At 58.6% G+C, this 27,388-nt stretch overlaps 1 protein-coding gene across 1 annotated transcript in view; it reads left to right on the forward strand.

Moving 5' to 3' along the window:
• Positions 1 to 26,717, forward strand: part of ppp2r5b (protein phosphatase 2, regulatory subunit B', beta) — a 96,093-nt gene extending 69,376 nt beyond the window's left edge. The window contains exons 4-9 of the mRNA XM_063036448.1: positions 7,781 to 7,873; positions 11,712 to 11,842; positions 15,075 to 15,134; positions 15,256 to 15,364; positions 24,564 to 24,617; positions 26,649 to 26,717. Of these exons, the coding sequence (XP_062892518.1) occupies positions 7,781 to 7,873; positions 11,712 to 11,842; positions 15,075 to 15,134; positions 15,256 to 15,364; positions 24,564 to 24,617; positions 26,649 to 26,717 (516 nt within the window). The remainder of the gene's footprint in view (positions 1 to 7,780; positions 7,874 to 11,711; positions 11,843 to 15,074; positions 15,135 to 15,255; positions 15,365 to 24,563; positions 24,618 to 26,648) is intronic.
• Positions 26,718 to 27,388: the final 671 nt, after the last annotated feature.

Consider the following 27,388-nt stretch of genomic DNA (forward strand, 5'->3'; position numbering starts at 1 on the left):
CCCTTCACCTCGGTCTGCACCCCTTCCCCTTCACCTCGGTCCCCTCTCGCTCCCCTTCACCTCGGACCACTCTCCCTCCCCTTCACCTCAGTCTGCACCCCCTCCCCTTCACCTCGGTCCCCTCTCCTTCCCCTTCACCTCGGACACCTCTCCCCTTCAACTCGGTCCCCTCTCCCTCCCCTTCACCTCGGACCCCTCTCCCTCCTCTTCACCTCGGTCCCCTCTCCCTCCCCTTCACCTTGGTCCCCTCTCCCTCCCCTTCACCTCGGACCCCTCTCCCTCCCCTTCACCTCGGTCCCCTCTCCCTCCCCTTCACCTCGGTCCCCTCTCCACCCCCCTTCACCTCGGTCCACTCTCCCCCCCCTTCACCTCGGTCCCCTCTCCCTCCCCTTCACCTCGGTCCCCTCTCCCCCCCCTTCACCTCGGACCCCTCTCCCCTTCACCTCGGTCCCCTCTCCCTCCCCTTCACCTCGGTCCCCTCTCCCTCCCCTTCACCTCGGTCCCCTCTCCTTCCCCTTCACCTCGGTCCCCTCTCTCTCTCCTTCACCTCAGTCTGCACCCCCTCCCCTTCACCTCGGTCCCCTCTCCCTCCCCTTCACCTCAGTCTGCACCCCCTCCCCTTCACCTCGGTCCCCTCTCCCTCCCCTTCACCTCGGTCCCCTCTCCCTCCCCTTCACCTCGGTCCCCTCTCCCCCCCTTCAACTCGGACCACTCTCCCTCCTCTTCACCTCGGTCCCCTCTCCCCCCCCTTCACCTCGGACCCCTCTCCCCTTCACCTCGGTCCCCTCTCCTTCCCCTTCACCTCGGTCCCCTCTCCCTCCCCTTCATCTCAGTCTGCACCCCCTCCCCTTCACCTCGGTCCCCTCTCCTTCCCCTTCACTTCGGACACCTCTCCCCTTCACCTCGGTCCCCTCTCCCTCCCCTTCACCTCGGACCCCTCTCCCCTTCATCTTGCTCCCCTCTCCCCTTCACCTCGGTCCCTTCTCCCTCCCCTTCACCTCGGTCCCCTCTCCCTCCCCATCACCTCAGTCTGCACCCCCTCCCCTTCACCTCGGTCCCCTCTCCCACCCCTTCACCTCAGTCTGCACCCCCTCCACTTCACCTCGGTCCCCTCTCCCTCCCCTTCACCTCGGTCTGCACCCCTTCCCCTTCACCTCGGTCCCCTCTCCCTCCCCTTCACCTCGGACCACTCTCCCTCCCCTTCACCTCAGTCTGCACCCCCTCCCCTTCACCTCGGTCCCCTCTCCTTCCCCTTCACCTCGGACACCTCTCCCCTTCAACTCGGTCCCCTCTCCCTCCCCTTCACCTCGGACCCCTCTCCCTCCTCTTCACCTCGGTCCCCTCTCCCTCCCCTTCACCTCGGTCCCCTCTCCCCCCCTTCACCTCGGACCCCTCTCCCTCCCCTTCACCTCGGTCCCCTCTCCCTCCCCTTCACCTCGGACCCCTCTCCCTCCCCTTCACCTCGGACCCCTCTCCCTCCTCTTCACCTCGGTCCCCTCGCCCTCCCCTTCACCTCGGACCCTACCTCCCCTTCACCTCGGTCCCCTCTCCCTCCCCTTCACCTCGGACCCCTCTCCCTCCCCTTCACCTCGGACCCCTCTCCCTCCCCTTCACCTCGGTCCCCTCTCCCTCCCCTTCACCTCGGTCTGCACCCCCTCCCCTTCACCTCCGTCCGCTCTCCCTCCCCTTCACCTCGGACCCCTCTCCCTCCCCTTCACCTCGGACCCCTCTCCCTCCCCTTCACCTCGGACCCCTCTCCCTCCCCTTCACCTCGGACCCCTCTCCCTCCCCTTCACCTCGGACCCCTCTCCCTCACCTTCACCTCGGACCCCTCTCCCTCACCTTCACCTCCGTCCCCTCTCCCTCCCCTTCACCTCGGTCTGCACCCCCTCCCCTTCACCTCCGTCCCCTCTCCCTCCCCTTCACCTCGGACCCCTCTCCCTCCCCTTCACCTCGGTCTGCACCCACTCCGCTTCACCTCGGTCCCTTCTCCCTCCCCTTCACCTCGGTCCCTTCTCCCTCCCCTTCACCTCGGTCCCCTCTCCCTCCCCTTCACCTCCGTCTTCACCCCCTCCCCTTCACCTCGGTCCCCTCTCCCTCCCCTTCACCTCGGTCCCCTCTCCCTCCCCTTCACCTCGGTCTGCACCCCCTCCCCTTCACCTCAGTCCCCTCTCCCTCCCGTTCACCTCGGTCCCCTCTCCCTCCCCTTCACCTCGGTCTGCACCCCCTCCCCTTCACCTCGGTCCCCTCTCCCTCCACTTCACCTCGGTCCCCTCTCCCTCCCCTTCACCTCGGTCTGCACCCCCTCCCCTCCACCTCGGTCCCCTCTCCCTCCCCTTCACCTTGGTCAGCACCCCCTCCCCTTCACCTCGGACCCCTCTCCCTTCCCTTCACTTTGGACCCCTTCCCTCCCCTTCACCTCGGTCCCCTCTCCCTCCCCTTCACCTCAGTCTGTACCCCCTCCCCTTCACCTCGGTCCCCTCTCCCTCCCCTTCACCTCGGTCCCCTCTCCCTCCCCTTCACCTCCGTCCCCTCTCCCTCGCCTTCACCTCGGTCTGCACCCGCTCCCCTTCACCTCGGTCCCCTCTCCCTCCCCTTCACCTCGGTCCCCTATCCCTCCCCTTCACCTCGGTCTGCACCCCCTCCCCTTCACCTCGGTCTGCACCCGCTCCCCTTCACCTCGGTCCCCTCTCCCTCCCCTTCACCTCGGACCCCTCTCCCTCCCCTTCACCTCGGTACCCTCTCCCTCCCCTTCACCTCGGTCCCCTCTCCCTCCCCTTCACCTCGGTCCCCTCTCCCTCCCCTTCACCTCGGTCGCCTCTCCCTCCCCTTCACCTCGGTCTGCACCCCCTCCCCTTCACCTCCGTCCCCTCTCCCTCCCCTTCACCTCGGACCCCTCTCCCTCCCCTTCACCTTCGTCTGCACCCACTCCCCTTCACCTCGGTCCCCTCTCCCTCCCCTTCACCTCGGTCCCCTCTCCCTCCCCTTCACATCGGTCCCCTCTCCCTCCCCTTCACCTCGGTCCCCTCTCCCTCCCCTTCACCTCGGTCTGCACCCCCTCCCCTTCACCTCGGTCTGCACCCCCTCCCCTTCACCTCGGTCCCCTCTCCCTCCCCTTCACCTTGGTCTGCACCCCCTCCCCTTCACCTCGGACCCCTCTCCCTTCCCTTCACTTTGGACCCCTCTCCCTCCCCTTCACCTCGGACCCCTCTCCCTTCCCTTCACTTTGGACCCCTCTCCCTCCCATTCACCTCGGTCCCCTCTCCCTCCCCTTCACCTCGGTCTGCACCCCCTCCCCTTCACCTCGTACCGCTCTGCCTTCCCTTCACTTTGGACCCCTCTCCCTCCCCTTCACCTCAGTCCCCTCTCCCTCCCCTTCACCTCGGTCCCCTCTCCCTCCCCTTTACCTCGGTCCTCTCTCCCTCCCCTTCACCTCGGTCCCTCTCCCTCGCCTTCACCTCGGTCTGCACCCGCTCCCCTTCACCTCGGTCCCCTCTCCCTCCCCTTCAGCTCGGTCTGCACCCCCTCCCCTTCACCTCGGTCTGCACCCCCTCCCCTTCACCTCGGTCTGCACCCCCTCCCCTTCACCTTGGTCTGCACCCGCTCCCCTTCACCTCGGTCCCCTCTCCCTCCCCTTGACCTCGGTCTGCACCCCCTCCCCTTCACCTCGGTCTGCACCCGCTCCCATTCACCTCGGTCCCCTCTCCCTCCCCTTCACCTCGGACCCCTCTCCCTCCCCTTCACCTCGGACCCCTCTCCCTCCTCTTCACCTCGGTCCCCTCGCCCTCCCCTTCACCTCGGACCCCTCTACCTCCCCTTCACCTCGGTCCCCTCTCCCTCCCCTTCACCTCGGACCCCTCTCCCTCCCCTTCACCTCGGTCCCCTCTCCCTCCCCTTCACCTCGGTCTGCACCCCCTCCCCTTCACCTCCGTCCGCTCTCCCTCCCCTTCACCTCGGACCCCTCTCCCTCCCCTTCACCTCGGACCCCTCTCCCTCCCCTTAACCTCGGTCCCCTCTCCCTCCCCTTCACCTCGGTCTGCACCCCCTCCCCTTCACCTCCGTCCCCTCTCCCTCCCGTTCACCTCGGACCCCTCTCCCTCCCCTTCACCTCGGTCTGCACCCACTCCCCTTCACCTCGGTCCCCTCTCCCTCCCCTTCACCTCGGTCCCCTCTCCCTCCCCTTCACCTCCGTCCCCTCTCCCTCCCCTTCACCTCGGTCCCCTCTCCCTCCCCTTCACCTCGGTCTGCACCCCCTCCCCTTCACCTCGGTCCCCTCTCCCTCCCGTTCACCTCGGTCCCCTCTCCCTCCCCTTCACCTCGGTCTGCACCCCCTCCCCTTCACCTCGGTCCCCTCTCCCTCCCGTTCACCTCGGTCCCCTCTCCCTCCCCTTCACCTCGGTCTGCACCCCCTCCCCTTCACTTCGGACCCCTCTCCCTCCCCTTCACCTCGGTCCCCTCTCCCTCCCCTTCACCTCGGTCCCCTCTCCCTCCCCTTCACCTTGGTCTGCACCCCCTCCCCTTCACCTCGGACCCCTATCCCTTCCCTTCACTTTGGACCCCTCTCCCTCCCCTTCACCTCGGTCCCCTCTCCCTCCCCTTCACCTCGGACCCCTCTACCTCCCCTTCACCTCAGTCTGTACCCACTCCCCTTCACCTCGGTCCCCTCTCCCTCCCCTTCACCTCGGTCCCCTCTCCCTCGCCTTCACCTCGGTCTGCACCCGCTCCGCCTCACCTCGGTCCCCTCTCCCTCGCCTTCACCTCGGTCTGCACCCGCTCCGCCTCACCTCGGTCCCCTCTCCCTCCCCTTCACCTCGGTCTGCACCCCCTCCCCTTCACCTCGGTCTGCACCCGCTCCCCTTCACCTCGGTCCCCTCTCCCTCCCCTTCACCTCGGTCCCCTCTCCCTCCCCTTCACCTCGGACCCCTCTCCCTCCCATTCACCTCGGTCCCCTCTCCCTCCCCTTCACCTCGGACCCCTCTCCCTCCCCTTCACCTCGGTCCCCTCTCCCTTCTCTTCACCTCGGACCCCTCTCCCTCCCCTTCACTTCGGTCCCCTCAGCCTCCCCTTCACCTCGGTCTGCACCCCCTCCCCTTCACCTCCGTCCGCTCTCCCTCCCCTTCACCTCGGACCCCTCTCCCTCCCCTTCACCTCGGACCCCTCTCCCTCCCCTTCACCTCGGTCCCCTCTCCCTCCCCTTCACCTCGGACCCCTCTCCCTCCCCTTCACCTCGGACCCCTCTCCCTCCCCTTCACCTCGGTCTGCACCCCCTCCCCTTCACCTCGGTCTGCACCCCCTCCCCTTCACTTCAGCCTGCTCCCCCGCTCACCTGACCCTCTTTCTCTCTCCATCTGTCACTTCGCCTCTCTCTCATTCTCTCCATCTGCTACCTGTTCCTCTTTCCATCTCTACAGCTCTCTATTTCCTTCTGGCCCTCTGTCAGCCCCTCTCTCCCTCACCTGATCCTTTCCCTCCCCGTCCTCCTCCTCCCCTACACTCCTTCCTCCCCCAGCCCTTCCCGTCTCCCCATCACCCTCCCCCTCCTCCCGCACACCCCATCCTCCCCATCGCCCTCCCCCTCCCCCTCCTCCCCACACCCCATCCTCCCCATCGCCCTCCCCCTCCTCCCCCACACCCCATCCTCCCCATCGCCCTCCCCCTCCTCCCCCACACCCCATCCTCCCCATCGCCCTCTCCCTCCCCCACACCCCATCCTCCCCATCGCCCTCTCCCTCCCCCACACCCCATCCTCCCCATCGCCTTCCCCCTCCTCCCGCACACCCCATCCTCCCCATCGCCCTCCCCCTCCCCCTCCTCCCTCACACCCCATCCTCCCTATCGCCCTCCCCCTCCTCCCCCAAACCCCATCCTCCCCATCGCCCTCTCCCTCCTCCCGCACACACCATCCTCCCCATCGCCCTCCCCCTTCTCCCCCACACCCCATCCTCCCCATCGCCCTCCCCCTCCCCCGCACACCCCATCCTCCCCATTGCCCTCCCCTCCTCCCCCACACCCCATCCTCACCATCGCCCTCCCCCTCCCCCACACCCCATCCTCCCCATCGCCCTCCCCCTCCCCCGCACACCCCATCCTCCCCATCACTCTCCCCCTCCTCCCGCACACCCCATCCTCCCCATCACCCTCCCCCTCCTCCCACACACCCCATCCTCCCCATCGCCCTCCCCCTCCCCCTCCTCCCCCACACCCCATCCTCCCCATCGCCCTCCCCCTCCTCCCACACACCCCATCCTCCCCATCGCCCTCCCCCTCCTCCCCCACACCCCATCCTCCCCATCGCCCTCTTCCTCCTCCCGCACACACCATCCTACCCATCACCCTCCCCCTCCTCCCCCACACCCCATCTTCCCCATCGCCCTCCCCCTCCCCCCGCACACGCCATCCTCCCTATCCCCCTCCCCCTCCCCCTCCTCCCCCACACCCCATCCTTCCCATCGCCCTTCCCCTCCTCCCCCACACCCCATCCTCCCCATCGCCCTCCCCCTCCTCCCCCACACCCCATCCTCCCCATCGCCCTCCCCCTCCTCCCGCACACCCCATCCTCCCCATCACCCTCTCCCTCTCTCTCCATCACCCTCCCCCTCCTCCCGCACACCCCATCCTCCCCATCGCCCTCTCCCTCTCTCTCCATCACCCTCCCCATCCCCCTCCCCCTCCTCCCCCACACCCCCATACTCCCCATCACCCTCCCCTCCTCCCCCACACCCCATCCTCCCCATCGCCCTCCCCCTCCTCCAGCACCCCCATCCTCCCCATCACCATCGCCCTCCCCCTCCCCTGCACACCCCATCCTCCCCATCGCCCTCTCCCTCCTCCCCCACACCCAATCCTCCCCCTTGCCCTCCCCTCCTCCCCCACACCCCATCCTCCCCATCATCCTCTCCCTCTCTCCATCACCCTTCCCCTCCTCCCGCACACCCCCTCCTCCCCCACACCCCATCCTCCCCCACACCCCATCTCCCCATCACCCTCCCCCTCCTCCAGCACACCCCATCCTCCCCATCACCCTCTCCCTCTCTCTCTCCATCACCCTCCCCCTCCTCCCGCACACCCCATCCTCCCCATCACCCTCTCCCTCTCTCTCTCTCCATCACCCTCCCCCTCTTCCCGCACACCCCATCCTCCCCATCGCCCTCTCCCTCTCTCTCCATCACCCTCCCCCTCCTCCCCCACACCTCATCCTCCCCATCGCCCTCCCCCTCCTCCTGCACACGCCATCGTCCCCATCACCCTCCCCCTCCTCCGGCACACCCCATCCTCCCCATCACCCTCCCCCTCCTCCAGCACATCCCATCCTCCCCATCACCCTCCCCCTCCTCCAGCACATTCCATCCTCCCCATCACCCTCCCCCTCCTCCCGCACACCCCATCCTCCCCATCGCCCTCCCCCTCTCTCTCCATCACCCTCCCCCTCCTCCCGCACACCCCATCCTCCCCATCGCCCTCCCCCTCCTCCCGCACACCCCATCCTCCCCCTCACCCTTCCCTTCTCCCCATCACCCTCCCCCTCCTCCCGCACACCCCATCCTCCCCCTCGCCCTTCCCTTCTCCCCATCACCCTCCCCCTCCTCCCGCACACCCCATCCTCCCCATCACCCTCCCCCTCCTCCCGCACACCCTATCCTCCCCATCGCCCTCCCCCTCTCCCTCTCTCTCTCCCCATCACCCTTCCCCGCTGCCCCCTCTTCCCAAGCGGTACTGTCCTGGGTATCAAATACTTGTGACCCTGGGGGTAAAGTGTGCAACCTGTGTTTGTGCCCTGCAGCTGGTCTATGAGTTCTTCCTGCGGTTCCTGGAGAGCCCAGACTTCCAGCCGGCCATCGCCAAGCGATACATCGACCAGAAATTCGTCCTCCAGGTAAGGGGACCCAGCTGGTCTCCTCCTTCTTCCCCGAAACCCCTCCTTCCCACCCCAAACCCCGTTCCTCGCCGCAGTACTTCTCCTGACACCTCTCCGCATGCTGATACCCTTCCCCCTCGCCATGATATCCTGTCCCTGCCCTGACACCTCTCCGCATGCTGAGATACCCTTCCTCCTCGCCATGAGACCCCTGTCCCTGCCCTGACATCTCTCCGCATGCTGAGATACCCTTCCCCTTCGCCATGATACCCTGACCCTGCCCTGACACTTCTCCGCATGCTGAGATACCCTTCCCCTTCACCATGAGGCCCTGACCCTGCCCTGACACCTCTCCGCATGCTGAGATACCCTTCCTCCTCGCCATGAGACCCCTGTCCCTGCCCTGACATCTCTCCGCATGCTGAGATACCCTTCCTCCTCGCCATGAGACCCCTGTCCCTGCCCTGACACCTCTCCGCATGCTGAGATACCCTTCCTCCTCGCCATGAGACCCCTGTCCCTGCCCTGACATCTCTCCGCATGCTGAGATACCCTTCCTCCTCGCCATGAGACCCCTGTCCCTGCCCTGACACCTCTCCGCATGCTGAGATACCCTTCCTCCTCGCCATGGTACCCTGTCCCTGCCCTGACACCTCTCCGCATGCTGAGATTACCCTTCCCCCTCGCCATGAGGCCCTGACCCTGCCCTGACACCTCTCCGCATGCTGATACCCTTCCCCTCGCCATGATACCCTGTCCCTGCCCTGACACCTCTCCGCATGCTGAGATACCCTTCCCCCTCGCCATGAGGCCCTGACCCTGCCCTGACACCTCTCCGCATGCTGATACCCTTCCCCCTCGCCATGATATCCTGTCCCTGCCCTGACACCTATCCGCATGCTGAGATACCCTTCCTCCTCGCCATGAGGCCCTGACCCTGCCCTGACACCTCTCCGCATGCTGATACCCTTCCCCCTCGCCATGAGACCCCTGTCCCTGCCCTGACACCTCTCCGCATGCTGAGATACCCTTCCTCCTCGCCATGATACCCTGTCCCTGCCCTGACACCTCTCCGCATGCTGAGATACCCTTCCTCCTCGCCATGAGACCCCTGTCCCTGCCCTGACATCTCTCCGCATGCTGAGATACCCTTCCCCCTCGCCATGATATCCTGTCCCTGTCCTGACACCTATCCGCATGCTGAGATACCCTTCCTCCTCGCCATGATACCCTGTCCCTGCCCTGACACCTCTCCGCATGCTGAGATACCCTTCCCCCTCGCCATGATACCCTGTCCCTGCCCTGACACCTCTCCGCATGCTGAGATACCCTTCCCCCTCGCAATGATACCCTGTCCCTGCCCTGACACCTCTCCGCATGCTGAGATAGCCTTCCCCTTCACCATGATACCCTGTCCCTGCCCTGACACCTCTCCACATGCTGAGATACCCTTCCTCCTCGCCATGAGGCCCTGACCCTGCCCTGACACCTCTCCGCATGCTGATACCCTTCCCCCTCGCCATGAGACCCCTGTCCCTGCCCTGACACCTCTCCGCATGCTGAGATACCCTTCCTCCTCGCCATGATACCCTGTCCCTGCCCTGACACCTCTCCGCATGCTGAGATACCCTTCCTCCTCGCCATGAGACCCCTGTCCCTGCCCTGACATCTCTCCGCATGCTGAGATACCCTTCCCCCTCGCCATGATATCCTGTCCCTGTCCTGACACCTATCCGCATGCTGAGATACCCTTCCTCCTCGCCATGATACCCTGTCCCTGCCCTGACACCTCTCCGCATGCTGAGATACCCTTCCCCCTCGCCATGATACCCTGTCCCTGCCCTGACACCTCTCCGCATGCTGAGATACCCTTCCCCCTCGCCATGATACCCTGTCCCTGCCCTGACACCTCTCCGCATGCTGAGATAGCTTTTCCCTTCACCATGATACCCTGTCCCTGCCCTGACACCTCTCCACATGCTGAGATACCCTTCCTCCTCGCCATGATACCCTGTCCCTGCCCTGACACCTCTCTGCATGCTGATACCCTTCCCCCTCGCCATGATATCCTGTCCCTGTCCTGACACCTCTCCGCATGCTGAGATACCCTTCCCCCTCGCCATGATACCCTGTCCCTGCCCTGACACCTCTCCGCATGCTGAGATACCCTTCCCCCTCACCATGATACCCTGTCCCTGCCCTGACACCTCTCCGCATGCTGAGATACCCTTCCCCCTCGCCTTGATACCCTGTCCCTGCCCTGACACCTCTCCGCATGCTGAGATACCCTTCCCCCTCGCCATGAGACCCCTGTCCCTGCCCTGACACCTCTCCGCATGCTGAGATACCCTTCCCCTTCACCATGATACCCTGTCCCTGCCCTGACACCTCTCCGCATGCTGAGATACCCTTCCCCCTCGCCATGATACCCTGTCCCTGCCCTGACACCTCTCCGCATGCTGAGATACCCTTCCCCCTCGCCTTGATACCCTGACCCTGCCCTGACACCTCTCCGCATGCTGAGATACCCTTCCCCCTCGCCATGATACCCTGTCCCTGCCCTGACACCTCTCCGCATGCTGAGATACCCTTCCTCCTCGCCATGAGACCCCTGTCCCTGCCCTGACATCTCTCCGCATGCTGAAATACCCTTCCCCTTCACCATGATACCCTGTCCCTGCCCTGACACCTCTCCGCATGCTGAGATACCCTTCCCTCTCGCCTGATACCCTGTCCCTGCCCTGACACCTCTCCGCATGCTGAGATAGCCTTCCCCTTCACCATGATACCCTGTCCCTACCCTGACACCTCTCGGCATGCTGAGATACCCTTCCTCTTCACCATGATACCCTGTCCCTGCCCTGACACCTCTCCGCATGCTGAGATACCCTTCCTCCTCGCCATGAGGCCCTGACCCTGCCCTGACACCTCTCCGCATGCTGAGATACCCTTCCCCCTCGCCATGATACCTTGTCCCTGCCATGACACCTCTCCGCATGCTGAGATACCCTTCCCCTTCGCCATGATACCCTGTCCCTGCCCTGACACCTCTCCGCATGCTGAGATACCCTTCCCCCTCGCCATGAGACCCCTGTCCCTGCCCTGACACCTCTCCGCATGCTGAGATACCCTTCCCCTTCGCCATGATACCCTGACCCTGCCCTGACACTTCTCCGCATGCTGAGATACCCTTCATCCTCGCCATGATACCCTGACCCTGCCCTGACACCTCTCCGCATGCTGAGATACCCTTCCCCCTCGCCATGATACCCTGTCCCTGCACTGACACCTCTCCGCAAGCTGAGATACCCTTTCCCTTCGCCATGATACCCTGTCCCTGCCCTGACACCTCTCCACATGCTGAGATACCCTTCCCCTTCGCCATGATACCCTGTCCCTGCCCTGACACCTCTCCGCATGCTGAGATACCCTTCCCCTTCGCCATGATACCCTGTCCCTGCCCTGACACCTCTCCGCATGCTGAGATACCCTTCCTCCTCGCCATGATACCCTGTCCCTGCCCTGACACCTCTCCGCACGCTGAGATACCCTTCCCCCTCGCCATGATACCACTGTCCCTGCCCTGACACCTCTCCGCATGCTGAGATACCCTTCATCCTCGCCATGATATCCTGTCCCTGCCCTGATATCTCTCCGCATGCTGAGATACCCTTCCCCCTCGCCATGATACCCTGTCCCTGCCCTGACGATGCTCCCTTTATCCCTGATACCCCTCCCTCTCCTCAACATCTTCTCTTCTCACCCAACCGCTCCTCGACAGCTACTCTCCCCTCGACATCATCCCTCATCCCTCCAGATAGCCTCACTGACTCTCCCTGTCTCCCTTCTTCTTAAGTTGTTGGAGCTTTTTGACAGCGAGGATCCTCGGGAACGGGATTTTCTCAAAACTGTCCTGCACCGTATCTATGGCAAATTCCTCGGCCTCCGAGCCTTCATCCGGAAACAGATCAATAATATATTTTTATGGTGAGTCTGAATGCTGGATCATTCCCTCACTTTCACTGGGTCCTCCCCACACTCTCTCCCCCCTCTCTCCCCCTCACTCTCTCCCCCAACTCTCCCCACACTCTCTGCCCCTCACTCTCTCCCCCTCACTCTCTCCCCCAACTCTCCCCACACTCTCTGCCCCTCTCTCCCCCACACTTTCTCCCCCTCTCTCCCCACACTCTCTCCCCAACTCTCCCCACTCTCTCTCTCCCCCCCCACACTCTCCCCTCTCTCCCCTCTCTCTCCCCTCTCTCTCCCCCTCTCTCCCCCTCTCTCCCCCTCTCTCCCCCTCTCTCCCCCTCTCTCCCCCTCTCTCCCCCATCTCTCCCCATCTCTCCCCCATCTCTCCCCCTCTCTCCCCCTCTCTTCCCCCTCTCTTCCCCCCTCTCTTCCCCCTCTCTCCCCCTCTCTCCCCCTCTCTCCCCCCTCTCTCCCCCTCTCTCTCCTCACTCTCCCCCCACTCTCTTCCCCCACTCTCTTCCCCCACTCTCTCTCTCCCCACTACCTCTCTCCCCACTACCTCTCTCTCCACTATCCCTCTCCCCACTATCCCTCTCCCCACTATCGCTCCCCCACTATCTCTCTCTCTCTCCCCACTATCTCTCTCACTCTCTCCCCACTATCTCTCTCCCCACTATCTCTCTCCCCCACTCTCTCCCCTCTCCATCCCCCTCTCCATCCCCCTCTCCATCCCCCTCTCCATCCCCCTCTCCATCCCCCTCTCCATCCCCCTCTCCATCCCCCTCTCCATCCCCCTCTCCCACTCCCCCTCCCCCTCTCCCCCTCCCCCACTCCCCCTCCCCCTCCCCCTCTCCCCCTCCCCCTCTCCCCCTCCCCCTCTCCCCCTCCCCCTCTCCCCCTCCCCCTCTCCCCCTCCCCCTCTCCCCCTCCCCCTCTCCCCCTCCCCCTCTCCCCTCCCCCTCTCCCCCTCCCCCTCTCCCTCTCCCCCTCCCCCACTCCCCTTCCCCTCTCCCCCTCCCCCACTCCCCCTCCCCTCTCCCCTCCCTCCTTCCCCTCTCCCCTCCCCCCTTCCCTCTTCCCTCCCCCCTCTCCCCCTCCTCCTCCCCCTCCCGCACCTGAATACCTGGCCCTTCTCCATCCCTTATTGGTGCTGAGGAATGTTGCTCAGTACCCCCACCTGCTGGTTCCACTGTGACTGACAGTAGTACAGGCGGAACCTGTGGTCCAATCACAGTCAGGGAAATCACAGATCCTGCCGTCCAATCACATTGGGAGCCATCCCAGAGCCTCCCATCCAATGACAGAGAGATCTGAGAGCCCATTGTCCAATCACAAATTCAGAGTCTGTCGAGGCCTCTTTGCTTGTCTAGTCTGTTGCGGCTCTGTGCAGGACATCGCACTGGCCTCTCCCCAAGCCAGTGGTATTGTCCCGCCTAATTACACCCATTTGAGCAGTTAACCCACCAACACGCATCTCTTTGAAATGTGAGCAATCCGGAACAGCCGGAGGATAGCTGGTCAGCCGGTCAAAGGGAGAAGATACCGACTTCGGCAGGAATTGAACCGCGGTCACTAACCGCAATGCCAGTGTGCAGAATGGTACGCCGGACAGGGACCAGAATATTAAAGTAAGGCTGTAATGCTGAGGCTTTCTCAGGCACTGCTGAGTATTGTGAGTGTTCAGGACCCCTTTATTTAAGAGTGGACGTGCGAACACTGAACAGGGTTGAAAGGAGGGTCACGAAAATGGTTCCAGGCTTGAATGCTTGTCTTGTGTCGAGCATCTGGTGGCTCTCGGCCTGTGTTCACTGGAATTCAGAAGAATGGGGGGGGCGGTGACCTCATTGAAACCTATCAAATGGTGAAAGGCCTTGACAGAGTGGATATGGAGAGGATGTTCCCTGTGGTGGGAGAGTCTCGGACCAGAGGACGCAGCATCAGAATCGAGGGACGTCCATTTTGAATGGAGATGAGGAGGGATTTCTTCAGGCAGAGTGGTGGATCTGAGGGTTTCATTGCCGCAGGTGACCGTGAGGCCTGGTCATTGGGTATATTTAAGGCAGAGCCTGATAAATTCTTCATTGGTCAGAGCATGAAGGGATACAGGGAGAAGGCAGGATTGGGACTGAGAGGAAAATTCAATTAGCCATGATGAAATGGCAGAGCAGCCAAATAGCCTAAATCTGCTGCTGTATCTGATAGTCTTCATCACCAAGATTCAAACACGCTGGGTTTGTTTATCAATTGAGATATCGTGTGGTATTGACACCTCTGACCATTCGACCTCGGCCGCCCAGCAACCCCTGATTTGACCCCAGCCTCACGTCGGGACAATTTGCAATGACCAATTAACCTAGCGACTGGGTACGTGTCTGGAGCGTGGAAGGAGGCGCTCGCTGTCACGGGGAGAGCGTACAAACTCCTTACAGGCAGCAGTGGGAATTGAACCCGGATTGTTGAACGGGTGATAAAACACACGAGACTGAACCCTTCTGCCTGCAGAACGTACGTATCAGAATCAAGTTTAATCTCACTGGTATACTGTACTGTGCAAGGGTCTCAGGCATGTTATGTATTGCATTGTACTGCTGCCACAAAAAAAAACACATTTCATGACGTGTGAGTGATGATAAACCTGATTCTGATCTGGGTCTCTATTGTGGACTGAGAGTGGGAAGGGGGCAGGGAGAGGGGAATCATGGTTGGGAAAAGGGGAAGGGAGAGGGGAGGGAGTGGGAAGCACCGGAGAGACATGCTGTGATGATCAATAAACCAATCGTTTGGAATCAAATGACCTTGCCTGGTGTCTCAGGACTGGGTGTGTTTGCACCCGCACCACACTGACCACCCCCTGATATTCCTTCTCTTCCACCTCCCCGTCTCCTGTCGATTGCCCTGCCATTGGAGTATCCCTTTAGAGCAGAGGTGGGGAGGAATTTCTTTAGCCAGAGGGTGATGTATCTGTGGAGGCCAAGTCATTGGGTATGTTTAAAGCGAAGGTTGATAGGTTCTTGATTAATTAGGGCGTCACAGGGAGAAGGCAGGAGAAGGGTGTTGTGGGGGATGTTGCAGCTATGATAGAATGGCAGAGCTGTGACTTGATGGACCGAATGGCCTACTTCTGCTTTACTCATGCCTTATGATCACCCACCCCGTAGCCGTATTAGGTGCCGCCGTAGGGGGAAATGATTGAAGCGAGGGTGTCACTGACTCCTGGAGATGAAATGTGACGTGTTTGAACTTCCCTCAGGTTTATATACGAGTCCGAACACTTCAATGGAGTGGCCGAACTGCTGGAGATTCTGGGGAGGTGAGTCTGGTGTTGCATTCGAGCCTCCCGCGGTTGCCTTGTGCCGCGAGCTGGGTGTCCTGGGGGGATGTGGTCCGAACCTCTGACCTGTAGCCAGTTCTCGTTTGTCCCCCACCCACAGCATCATCAACGGATTTGCTCTGCCGCTGAAGGCTGAACACAAGCAGTTCCTGCTACGGGTCCTAATACCTCTCCACACTTCGCGGACACTCTCTCTGTTCCACGCCCAGGTAAGGGGCGGGGGCGCAGGCGGGTGGGGTACTCGACCAGGGAATTGTCCCTGGTGTTGGGGGCAAGGAGTGGAAACTGGAATTCATCGCTGTGGTTGTTGTTGGTGGCTGTGGGCACCAAGTTAAAGTGAAGTTGGCAGGTTCTTGATCAGCCAGGGCATCAAGGGTTACGGGGAGAAGCCAGGAGAATGGGCTTGAGAGCCCCCATCAGCCATGACGGAATGGTGGGGCAGACTCGATGGGCTGAAAGGCCTTGTTCTGCTCCTCGGTCTTAAGGTCTTATGCTCAGATTGCCAGCCTACACACGGCACGTCTGGCTGTCTGTGAAACTGTTAACTTCAGGGTGGTATGGTTGAACAGGCAAACAAAGCTGATGCTTGGAGCCTCGGATGAAGTTAATTAATGGGTGAAATTCGTCCCGGGCTCCAGAAAATCATCCCAATCTGCCTGTTGGCATTTCGGCAGGCTGAGAGCCAATTGCAGACAGCTGTGGAGCTGTGGGTGCTGGGCTGTGGAAGCAGTTTAATTGTATGATATTGACGGCGCCAGAGGAAGAGGCTGTCCAAGCAGGATGTTCTTTCTTTATTCATCTTTTTATTGATTTAAAAAGAACATAAATACAATCAAGAGAATTATCTCAAATATATATATCAATAACAATACAAACAGAGATTGAAATGGACATTATCAAAATCATACATAGTGTTAACCTAGTATATAATATATAATAAAAAAGAAAACAGCAATTCTCCTCTTATCAGTTCATGAAGAGGAACAAGCAGGATGTTTACCTGGGGCCAACCCTCCACCAAGTGCTCAGCAAACAATATTCTGCCCCTATCCCTGATGGAACGTGGGAATGCTGTCAGAAACTTGCATCACCTTCTCTGCCCTTCCCCAGATACACAGAACATTCAGAGGTACAGCTCAGGAGCAAGCCTTTCGATCTAATCAAATCCCTAACTAAGCTAATTCCTCCATTCTCTGTGCATTCATGAACCTGTCTCGGAGACTCTTGATCTCTTCCCTTCTTTCTGTCTCAACCCCTACCCCCGGCGGTGTTTCCCAGCACCCAACTCTCTGTCTTTTAAAAAAAACTTGTCCCGCACATCTCTTTGAAACTTGCCCCTCTCACCTTTAATACTTCGGACCTGGCAAAAAGATACTGGCTGTCTACTCCATCTACACCTCTCACAGTCTTAAAAGCGTCACGTTTGTCAACCCTCTCATTACAGCACATCCTGTCGAATCCAGAACCCCTTCTGCACCTTCTCCAAGCCCCCATACCCTCTCCATAAAGGGACAACCAGAATTCAGTGCATTACTCCAGATGTGGCCTAACAGGAGTTTTATACTCGCACACACTCTCACAAAAAAGTAGTGGATACGGCCCAGTCCATCACAGGTAAAGCCCTCCCCACCACTGAGCAGATTTACAAAGACCGTTGTTACAGGAAAACAGCATCCATCATCAGGGACCCCCACCACCCAGGGCATGCTCTCTTCTCGCTGCTGCCATCGGGAAGGAGGTACAGGAGCCTCAGGTCCCACACCACCAGGTTCAGGAACAGTTATTACCCCTCAACCATCAGGCTCCTGAACCAGTGAGGATAACCTCACCTCCGAACTGATTCCATCGGGAAGGAGGCACAGGAGCCTCAGGTCCCACACCACCAGGTTCAGGAATAGTTATTACCCCTCAACCATCAGGCTCCTGAACCAGTGAGGATAACCTCAACTCTGAACTGATTCCATCGGGAAGGAGGTACAGGAGCCTCAGGACTCACACCACCAGGTTCAGGAACAGTTATTACCCCTCAACCATCAGGCTCCTGAACCAGTGAGGATAACCTCAACTCTGAACTGATTCCATCGGGAAGGAGGTACAGGAGCCTCAGGACCCACACCAGCAGGTTCAGGAACAGTTATTACCCCTCAACCATCAGGCTCCTGAACCAGTGAGGATAACTTCACACAACTTCATTTGCCCCATCATTGAAATGTTCCCACAACCAATGGATTCATTTTCAAGGACTCTTCATCTCATATTCTTGATCTTTTTGTTTATTTATTCATTTGTTGTTATTATTTCTGTTTGTATTTGCACAGTTCGTTGGCTTTTGCACACTTACTGTACACCCAGTTGGTGCGCTCTTTCCTTGATTCTATTTTTCTATTATGGATTTATTACATATTCCCACAAGGAAATGAGCTTGAGGATTCTATATAGAAACGTAGAAAACCTACAGCACAATACAGGCCCTTTAGCCCACAAAGCTGTGCCAAATATGTCTTTACCTGAGAAATTACCTTCAGTTACCCATAGCCCTCTATTTTTCTAACCTCCATGTACCTGTCCAGGAGTCCCTTAAAAGACCCTATTGCATCCACCTCAACCACGGCCGCTGGCAGCCCATTCCACGCACTCACCACTCTCTGCGTAAAAAACTTACCCCTGACATCTCCTCTGTACCTACTATGCTAACTTATTGTATAGTTGCAAGAAAAAGTTTGTGAACCTTTTGCAATTACCTGATTTTCTGCATTAATTATTGATAAGATATGGTCTGATCTTCATCTAGGTCACAATAATAGACAAACACAATCTGCCAGAACTATAGCACACAAACAATTGCCCTTCTCATCAATGCTGAGTACACCATCTAAACAATCACAGTCCAGGTTCAAAAAAGGTATGTGAACCTCTGGGGTAATGGCTTCTACAAAAGCTATTTGGAGTCAGGTGTTCCAATCAATAAGATGAGATTGGAGGTGTGGGTTGTAGAGGTGCCCTGCCCTATAAAAGGACACACAAAGTCAGCTTACTGACAGAGCCTGCTCTTCTCAAGAAAGATCTATTTATGTGCATAATGCCTCGATCAAAGCAACTTTCAGAGGACCTTAGAAGAAGAATTGTAGAGATGCATGAAGCTGGAAAAGGCTACAAAAACATTTCTAAGGATCTGAGTGGTCATCAGGCCACAGTTAGAGACATTGTCTACAAATGGAGGAAACTCAGTACTGTTGCTACTCTCCGTAGGAGTGGGCGTCCTGCAAAGATCACACCAAGAGCACAATGTGCAATGCTGAGGGAGGTGAAAAAAGAACCCAAGATAACAACAAAAGACCTGCAGAAATCTCTAGAACTTGCTGAAGTCTCTGTTCATCTATCCATTATAAGAAAAACACTGAACAAGAATGGTGTTCATGGAAGGACACCATAGAGGAAACCACTGCTCTCCAAAAAACATTGTTGCATGTCTCAAGTTTGCAAAGACCACCTTGATGCTCCACAATGCCTCTGGAACAATGTTCTGTGGACAGATGAAACAAAAGTCGAACTTTTTGGTGAAATTCACACTGCCCTGTTTGGACCAAAAAAGGTACTGCACACCGACACCAAAACCTCATCCCAGCTGTGAAGCATGGTGGAAGGACCATCATGGTTTGGGGCTGGTTTGCTGCCTGAGGGTCTGGACAGTTTGCAGGTGTTGAGGGAACAATGAATTCAAAATTGTATCAAGACATTTTACAGGAGAATGTCTGGGTAGTCGTCCGTTACTTGAAGCTTAATAGAAGTTGGATGATGCTACAAGACAATGATCCGAAACATAAGAGCAAACCAACAACAGAATGATTTTAAAAAGAAGAAAATTTGTGTTTTGGAACGGCCAAGTCAGAGTCCAGAGCCTAACCCAATTGAGATGCCATGGCATGTTCTGAAGAGAACTGTTCACGTAAGGTATCCCTGAAATATTGATGAACTGAAACAGTTTTGTATGGAGGAATGGTCTAAAGTTCCTCCTCGCCGTTGTGCAAGTCTGATCAGCAGCTACAGGAAACGTTTGGTGGAGGTTGTTGCTGCTAAAGGAGGTTCTATCCATTATTAAATACAAGGCTTCACATTCTGGACTGTGAATGATTAAACAATGTGTTCAATAAAGACATGAAGAGTTTTGTGTGTTATTATTTTGGACAGATTGTGTTTGTCTATTATAGTGGCTTAGATGAAGATCAGGCCACATTTTATGAATAATTAATGCACAAAACCAGGTAATGGCAAAGGGTTCACAAACTTTTTCTTGCAAATGTACATGTACTTGGATAATACATTTACATTGAATGTTGAACACACTCTTTCTCACAAATGCTCACTAAACTAACTATACACACTCACACAGAGACACACACTCACACACATGTTCAGACACAGACACACACACACAGACACACACACACACACACATACACACACACTCACACATACACACACACACAAATACACAGACACACATACACACACTCACACGCACAGACACACACAAGCACTCACTCACACTCATGCACACACACAAGCACAGACACACGCGCGTACACACACACACACACACACACACACTCACACACTCACTCACACTCACACTCACACTCATGCACACCGCAGCAGAGGACAGGATCGAAACCAGGTCTCTGGAACTGGATGACTGTTTGTCAAAAACGATGTGCCCCAGGGTCTTTGAGTGCAGCTCATCCCATCTGAAATGTCCAGCCATGGGCTCATTGTTCCAGACATGTCAGACTCCTCGCTCTGATCCATCACACAGGGAATTATCAGGCAGGTACCGGGGGCTGAGGCTCCCTACCCACAGACACGACTCTCTACACCCACAGACACGACTCTCCCACACCCACAGACACGACTCTTCCCCCACCCACAGACACGACTCTCTACACCCACAGACACGACTCTCCCACACTCACAGACACGACTCTCCCCCACCCACAGACACGACTCTCTACACCCACAGATACGACTCTCCCACACCCACAGACACGACTCTCTGCACCCAGACACGACTCTCCCCCACCCACAGACACAACTCTCTACACCCACAGACACGACTCTCCCACACCCACAGACACGACTGTACCCCACCCACAGACACGAACCTCCCCCACCCACAGACACGACTCTCCCCCACCCACAGACACGACTCTCCCCCACCCCCAGACACGACTCTCCACACCCACAGACACAACTCTACCCCACCCACAGACACGACTCTCCCACACCCACAGACACAACTCTACCCCACCCACAGACACGAATCTCCCCCACCCAGACACGACTCTCCCACGCCCACAGACATGACTGTACCCCACCCACAGACACGAACCTCCCACACCCACAGACACAGCTACCACAACCCACAGACATGAATCTCCCACACCCAGACACGACTCTCCCACACCCACAGACACAACTCTACCCCACCCACAGACACGAACTTCCCACACCCACAGACACGACTCTCTACACCCACAGACACGAACCTCCCCCACCCACAGACACGACTCTCCCCCACCCACAGACACGACTCTCCCACACCCACAGACACGACTCTACCCCACCCACAGACACGAACCTCCCACAACCCACAGACACGAACCTCCCACCACCCACAGACACGACTCTCCCACACCCACAGACACGACTCTCCCACACCCAATACATGACTCTCCCACACCCACAGACACGACTCTACCCCACCCACAGACACGAACCTCCCCCACCCACAGACACGAACCTCCCCCACCCACAGACACGACTCTCCCCCACCCCCAGACACGACTCTCCACACCCACAGACACGACTCTACCCCACCCACAGACGCGACTCTCCCACACCCACAGACACGACTCTACCCCACCCACAGACATGACTGTACCCCACCCACAGACACGAACCTCCCACACCCACAGACACAGCTACCACAACCCACAGACACGAATCTCCCCCACCCACAGACACGACTCTCCCACACCCACAGACACGACTCTACCCCACCCACAGACACGAACCTCCCACACCCACAGACACGAACCTCCCACACCCACAGACATGACTCTCTACACCCACAGACACGAATCTCCCCCACCCACAGACACGACTCTCCCACACCCACAGACACAACTCTACCCCACCCACAGACACGAACCTCCCACAACCCGCAGACACGAACCTCCCACCACCCACAGACACGACTCTCCCACACCCAATACATGACTCTATCCCACCCACAGACACGACTCTACCCCACCCACAGACACGAACCTCCCACACCCACAGACACAACACTCTACACCCACAGACACAACGCGCCCCCCCACAGACACGACGCTCCCCCACCTACAGACACGACGCTCCCCCACCTACAGACACGATGCGTCGCCCCACAGACACGACGCGCCCCCACCCACAGACACGACGCGCCCCACCCACAGACACGACGCTCCCCCACCCAGACATGATGCTCCCCCACCCACAGACACAAATCTCCCCACCCACAGACACGACGCACCCCCACCCACAGACAGGACTCTCTACACCCACAGACACGACGCTCCCCCACCCACAGACACAAATATCACCACCACAACCCACAGACACGAATCTCCCCTTTCAATATACTAACCATCTCCCCTTTCCCTCACCCACCCCATTCCCCCACGTCACACCCCATTCCCCCTCTCACACCGTTTCCTCTCACACCCCGTTCCCTCTCACACCCCATTTCCCCTCTCTCACCCCGTTCCCCCCTCTCACCCCATTCCCTCTCACACCCCATTCCCCTCTCACGCCCCATTCCCCTCTCACACCCCGTTCCCCCCTCACACCCGATTCCCTCTCTTCATCCCCCTTTCCCAGTCCCTCTGTCACTCCCCCAGTCACTCACTCTCCCCAATCCCTCTCTCCCCCTCCCCTTTCCCACTCTCTGCCCTCACCTTTACCCCTCTCCCCCTCCCCTTTCACCCTCTCCAGTTTTCCTCTCTCCCCCTCCCCTTCCCCCCTCTCCCCCTCCCCTTCCCCCCTCTCCCCCTCCCCTTCCCCCTCTCCCCCTCCCCTTCCCCCCTCTCCCCCTCCCCTTCCCCCCTCCCCCTCTCCCCCTCCCCTTCCCCCCTCCCCCTCTCCCCCTCCCCTTCCCCCCTCCCCCTCTCCCCCTCCCCTTCCCCCCTCTCCTCTCCCCTTCCCCACTCTAACCCTCCCCTTCCCCCATCTCCCCCACCCCTTACCCTCTCTCCCCATCCCCTGTCCCCTTTCCCTCTCTCCGCTCCCCTTTCACCCCTCTCCCCCTCCCCTCCCCTTGCCCCTCTCCCCCTCCCTCCCCCTCTCTCCCCATCCCCTTTCCCTCTCCCCCTCCGCCCTCTCCCCTCTCTCCCTCCGCCCTCTCCCCTCTCTCCCTCCTTCCCCCTCTCTTCTCTCCCCTCCCCTTTCACCCTCTCCCCCTCTCTCCCCTTCCGCCTCCCCTTCCCCCTCTCTCCCCTCCCCTTCCCCTCTCTCCCCTCCCCTTTCCCTCTCTCCCCTCCCCTTTCCCTCTCTCCCCTTTCACTCTCTCCCTCTCCCCTTTCCCCCCTCTCTCCCCCTCCTCTTTCCCCCTCCCCTTTCACCCCCCCCTTACCCCCTCTCCCCCTCCATCCCCCTCCCCTTTCCCCCTCTCTCCCCCTCTCTCCCCTCTCCCTCTCTCTCCCCTGTCTCCCCTCCCCTTTCTCCCCTTTCACCCCTCCCCTTACCCCCTCTCCCCCTCCCTCCCCGTCTCTCCCTCTCCCCTTCCCCTCTCCCTCCCTCCCCTTCCCCTCCCACTCTCTCCCCTCCCCCTCCTCCTCTCTCCCCTCCCCCTCTCTCCCCCTCCCCCTCTCTCCCCCTCCCCCTCTCTCCCCCTCCCCCTCTTCCCCCTCCCCCTCTCTCCCCTCCCCCTCCCTCCCCCTCTCTCCCCCACTCTCCCTCCTTCCCCCTCTCTCCCCCTCTCCTTTCCCTCTCCCCCTCCCCTTTCACTCTCTCTCTCCCCTCTCCCCCTCCCCTTTCACTCTCTCTCTCCTTTCCCCCTCCCCTTTCCCCTTTCCTCCTCTCTCCCTCTCTCTCCCCCTGTCATAACAGAATAGTTAATGGTTGCTGGTTCTCCTTGGCTCGACAACTCTGCCAGATCTGCTGTTAGAACAGTCAGTGCCAGAGTGAATGTAATTGCAAAATAATCTCTCCAAACGACAAGCTGTTGTGTTTCCATGGTGAGGTTTGAAACACAAATGTTGGATTACTTCTTCGCAGATCAAAATGTCACTTCAAAAAAGCTGGTGGCTGCGTTTTGAGAACAATCCTGAGATAGAATCGTTACTCAGAAGCAGTTTGCTCATTGGCTGTCACGCAGTTTGTAGGAGAATTCTTCAGAGTAACCTGAGCCTTTGAAGTACGAGACACCATTTCCTTTAAGAGTAAATCTTGCAAAGCTGCTTGTGAGGAGGATGAGAATCAGGTTAAATATTACCAGCACACATAGTGAAATTTGTGGCTTTGTGGCTGCAGTACTGTATGAGGCGATAAAGATCTCTGCAGTAAATCTGGTAAATCTGCGTGAAGAAAGGAATAACGAGCTGTGTTTATAGGTTCATTGGCTGATGGCGGACAGGGAAGGAGCTGTCCCCAAATTATTGAAATGTGCGTCTTCACGCTCCTGTACCCCGTCCCTGATGGTAGCAATGAGAAGAGTGCACGCCTGGATAGTGAGGGCCCTTCTGATGGAGTTTGGAGGTCTCATTGGTGAATGGCTGATTTTCAGAGTCTACAGCCTTCTGTAGCCTCCTGTCCTGGGCGTTGGAGGCTCCCAGTGATGCAACCAGGTGGAATGCTCTCCACAGGGCTTCTGTAGAAATCCTTGGCGACACACCAAATCTTCTCAGACTCCGAATGAAGTGTGCCTTCCTCACGACCATGTCAATGTGTTGGGCCCTCTGAGGTGTCGAGAACAGGAACTTGAAGCTGCTCACTGGGGACTGGTGCGAGTTCCCTCGGCGTCTCCTTCCTGAAGTCAACAATTAGTCCTGCTGACACTGGGTGTGGTGTCGTAGCAACACCCCTCAACCTGATCTGTCTTGCTGCTGCCCCCCTCATCGGGGTGATTGGGCCTAGAATGGGCGGGCAACAAAATGGCTGCTACGGAGCCGGGTCAGCGCTGAGGCAAGTGAAGTCGGTCCAGTGGTCAGTATAGACCCTCTAGGCGGAAGGGGGAGTCTCCAGGGCGGCAGAGCCACACAGGCACCTGTACGGGATCACGGAGGGAATTTGTGTTACCTTGGGGCACAGGTAATCTGCTGGGTATTTCTCACTGTCTCAGTCTCACCCTCACCCTCTACCTTTCCTCCCCAGCTCGCCTACTGTATCGTGCAGTTCCTGGAGAAAGATGCCACGTTGACAGAGCCGGTGAGTGTGGACGGTGAAACCTGGGACCTGGCTTGTCTGGAACAGATGCACTTCTCCTCCTCTCCCTCTTTCCCTCTCTCACTCTGCCCCATCCCTCTCCCACCCTCCCCATCCCTCATCTCTTTCCCACTGACCTCTCTCTCTCTCTCTCTTTCACTCTCTCGCACCCTCTCCACCTACGTTGCCCTCTCACTCCTCCCCTGTGTCCGCTCTCAGAGGGAGGGGGAAGGCATGACAGTGATGATGAGGGTGGAAGCTGCTCTCTGCTGCCCTGTGAGCACAGCCCCCACCAGAACTTAACCTGTTCTTTAACAGATCTGACATTGTGGCCCCTGCCCATCCCCCACATGAGCCATCTGTTGTCAGCCCCCAACCAACACATATTCCACTCTCCCCTCCTACCCCTCCTCACAGTCCCCCACCCTGCTCCCCTTCCCCACACGAAACCACCACGGGGAGCTTCACGCTGAACAGGTGAGAAGACAGCTGAAACGTCTCAACCCAAGCAAGGCTGCAGGACCGGATGGTGTCAGTACCAGGGTGCTCAAAGCCTGTGCCCCTCAGCTATGTGGAGTACTTCGCCATGTCTTCACCCTGAGCCTGAGGCTCCGGAGGGTTCCTGTGCTGTGGAAGACGTCCTGCCTCGTCCCTATGCCGAAGACGCCGCGCCCCAGCGGCCTCAATGACTACAGACCGGTGGCATTGACCTCCCACATCATGAAGACCCTGGAGAGACTTGCTCTGGAGCTGCTCCGACCTATGGTCAGGCCACACTTAGATCCCCTCCAGTTCGCCTACCAGCCCCGACTAGGAGTTGAGGATGCCATCGTCTACCTGCTGAACCGTGTCTACGCCCACCTGGACAAGCCAGCGAGCACTGTGAGGGTCATGTTATTTGACTTCTCCAGTGCGTTCAACACCATCCGCCCTGCTCTGCTGGGGGAGAAGCTGACAGCGATGCAGGTGGATGCTTTCCTGGTATCATGGATTCTTGATTACCTGACTGGCAGACCACAGTACGTGTGCTTGCAACACTGTGTGTCCGACAGAGTGATCAGCAGCACTGGGGCTCTTCAGGGGACTGTCTTGTCTCCCTTTCTCTTCACCATTTACACATTGAACTTCAACTACTACACATTTTCGGATGACTCTGCCATAGTTGGATGCATCAGCAAGGGAGATGAGGCTGAGTACAGGACTACGGTAGGAAACTTTGTCACATGGTGTGAGCAGAATTATCTGCAGTTTAATGTGAAAAAGACTAAGGAGCTGGTGGTAGACCTGAGGAGAGCTAAGGTACCGGTGACCCCTGTTTCCGTCCAGGGGGTCAGTGTGGACATGGTGGAGGATTACAAATACCTGGGGATACGAATTGACAATAAACTGGACTGGTCAAAGAACACTGAGGCTGTCTACAAGAAGGGTCAGAGCCGTCTCTATTTCCTGAGGAGACTGAGGTCCTTTAACATCTGCCGGACGATGCTGATGATGTTCTACGAGTCTGTGGTGGCCAGTGCGATCATGTTTGCTGTTGTGTGCTGGGGCAGCAGGCTGAGGGTAGCAGACACCAACAGAATCAACAAACTCAGTCGTAAGGCTAGTGATGTTGTGGGGATGGAACTGGACTCTCTGACAGTGGTGTCTGAAAAGAGGATGCTGTCCAAGTTGCATGCCCTCTTGGACAATGTCTCCCATCCACTACATAATGTACTGGGTGGGCACAGGAGTACATTCAGCCAGAGACTCATTCCACCGAGATGCAGCACAGAGCGTCATAGGAAGTCATTCCTGCCTGTGGCCATCAAACTGTACAACTCCTCCCTTGGAGGGTCAGACACCCTGAGCCAATAGGCTGGTCCTGGATTTATTTCCTGGCATAATTTACATATTACTATTTAATTATTTATGGTTTTATTACTATTTAGTTATTTATGGTGCAACTGTAACAAAAATCAATTTCCCCCGGATCAGTAAAGTATGACTATGACCAGCCCAGACCTGACCATCCACCTGTGTCTTGTCCTGTCCCAGGTTCTGCGCGGACTGCTGAAATTCTGGCCAAAGACGTGTACGCAGAAGGAGGTAAGTGTGATCAGCTGAACATCGCAGTGATGAGACCTGGTAGGGAGGAGGAGTGGGTTCCGCTGAGCGTCACCGGGCAGTCGCAGTGATGAGACCTGGTAGGGAGGAGGAGTGGATTCCGCTGAACGTCACTGGGCAGTCGCAGTGATGAGACCTGGTAGGGAGGAGGAGTGGGTTCCGCTGAGCGTCACCGGGCGGTCGCAGTGATGGGACCTGGTAGGGAGGAGGAGTGGGTTCTGCTGAGCGTCACCAGGCAGTCGCAGTGATGAAACCTGGTAGGGAGGATGAGTGCGTTCCACTGGACGTCACCGGGCAGTCGCAGTGATGAGACCTGGTAGGGAGGAGGAGTGGGTTCCACTGAGCGTCACCGGGCGGTCGCAGTGATGGGACCTGGTAGGGAGGAGGAGTGGGTTCCGCTGAGCGTCACCGGGCGGTCGCAGTGATGGGACCTGGTAGGGAGGAGGAGTGGGTTCCGCTGAATGTCACCAGGCAGTCGCAGTGATGAGACCTGGTAGGGAGGAGGAGTGGGTTCCGCTGAGCGTCACCGGGCAGTCGCAGTGATGGGACCTGGTAGGGAGGAGGAGTGGGTTCCGCTGAATGTCACCAGGCAGTCGCAGTGATGGGACCTGGTAGGGAGGAGGAGTGGGTTCCGCTGAACGTCACCGGGCAGTCGCAGTGATGAGACCTGG

This window comes from Mobula hypostoma, chromosome 30, assembly GCF_963921235.1.
Source record: "Mobula hypostoma chromosome 30, sMobHyp1.1, whole genome shotgun sequence".
Taxonomy (NCBI): domain Eukaryota; kingdom Metazoa; phylum Chordata; class Chondrichthyes; order Myliobatiformes; family Myliobatidae; genus Mobula; species Mobula hypostoma.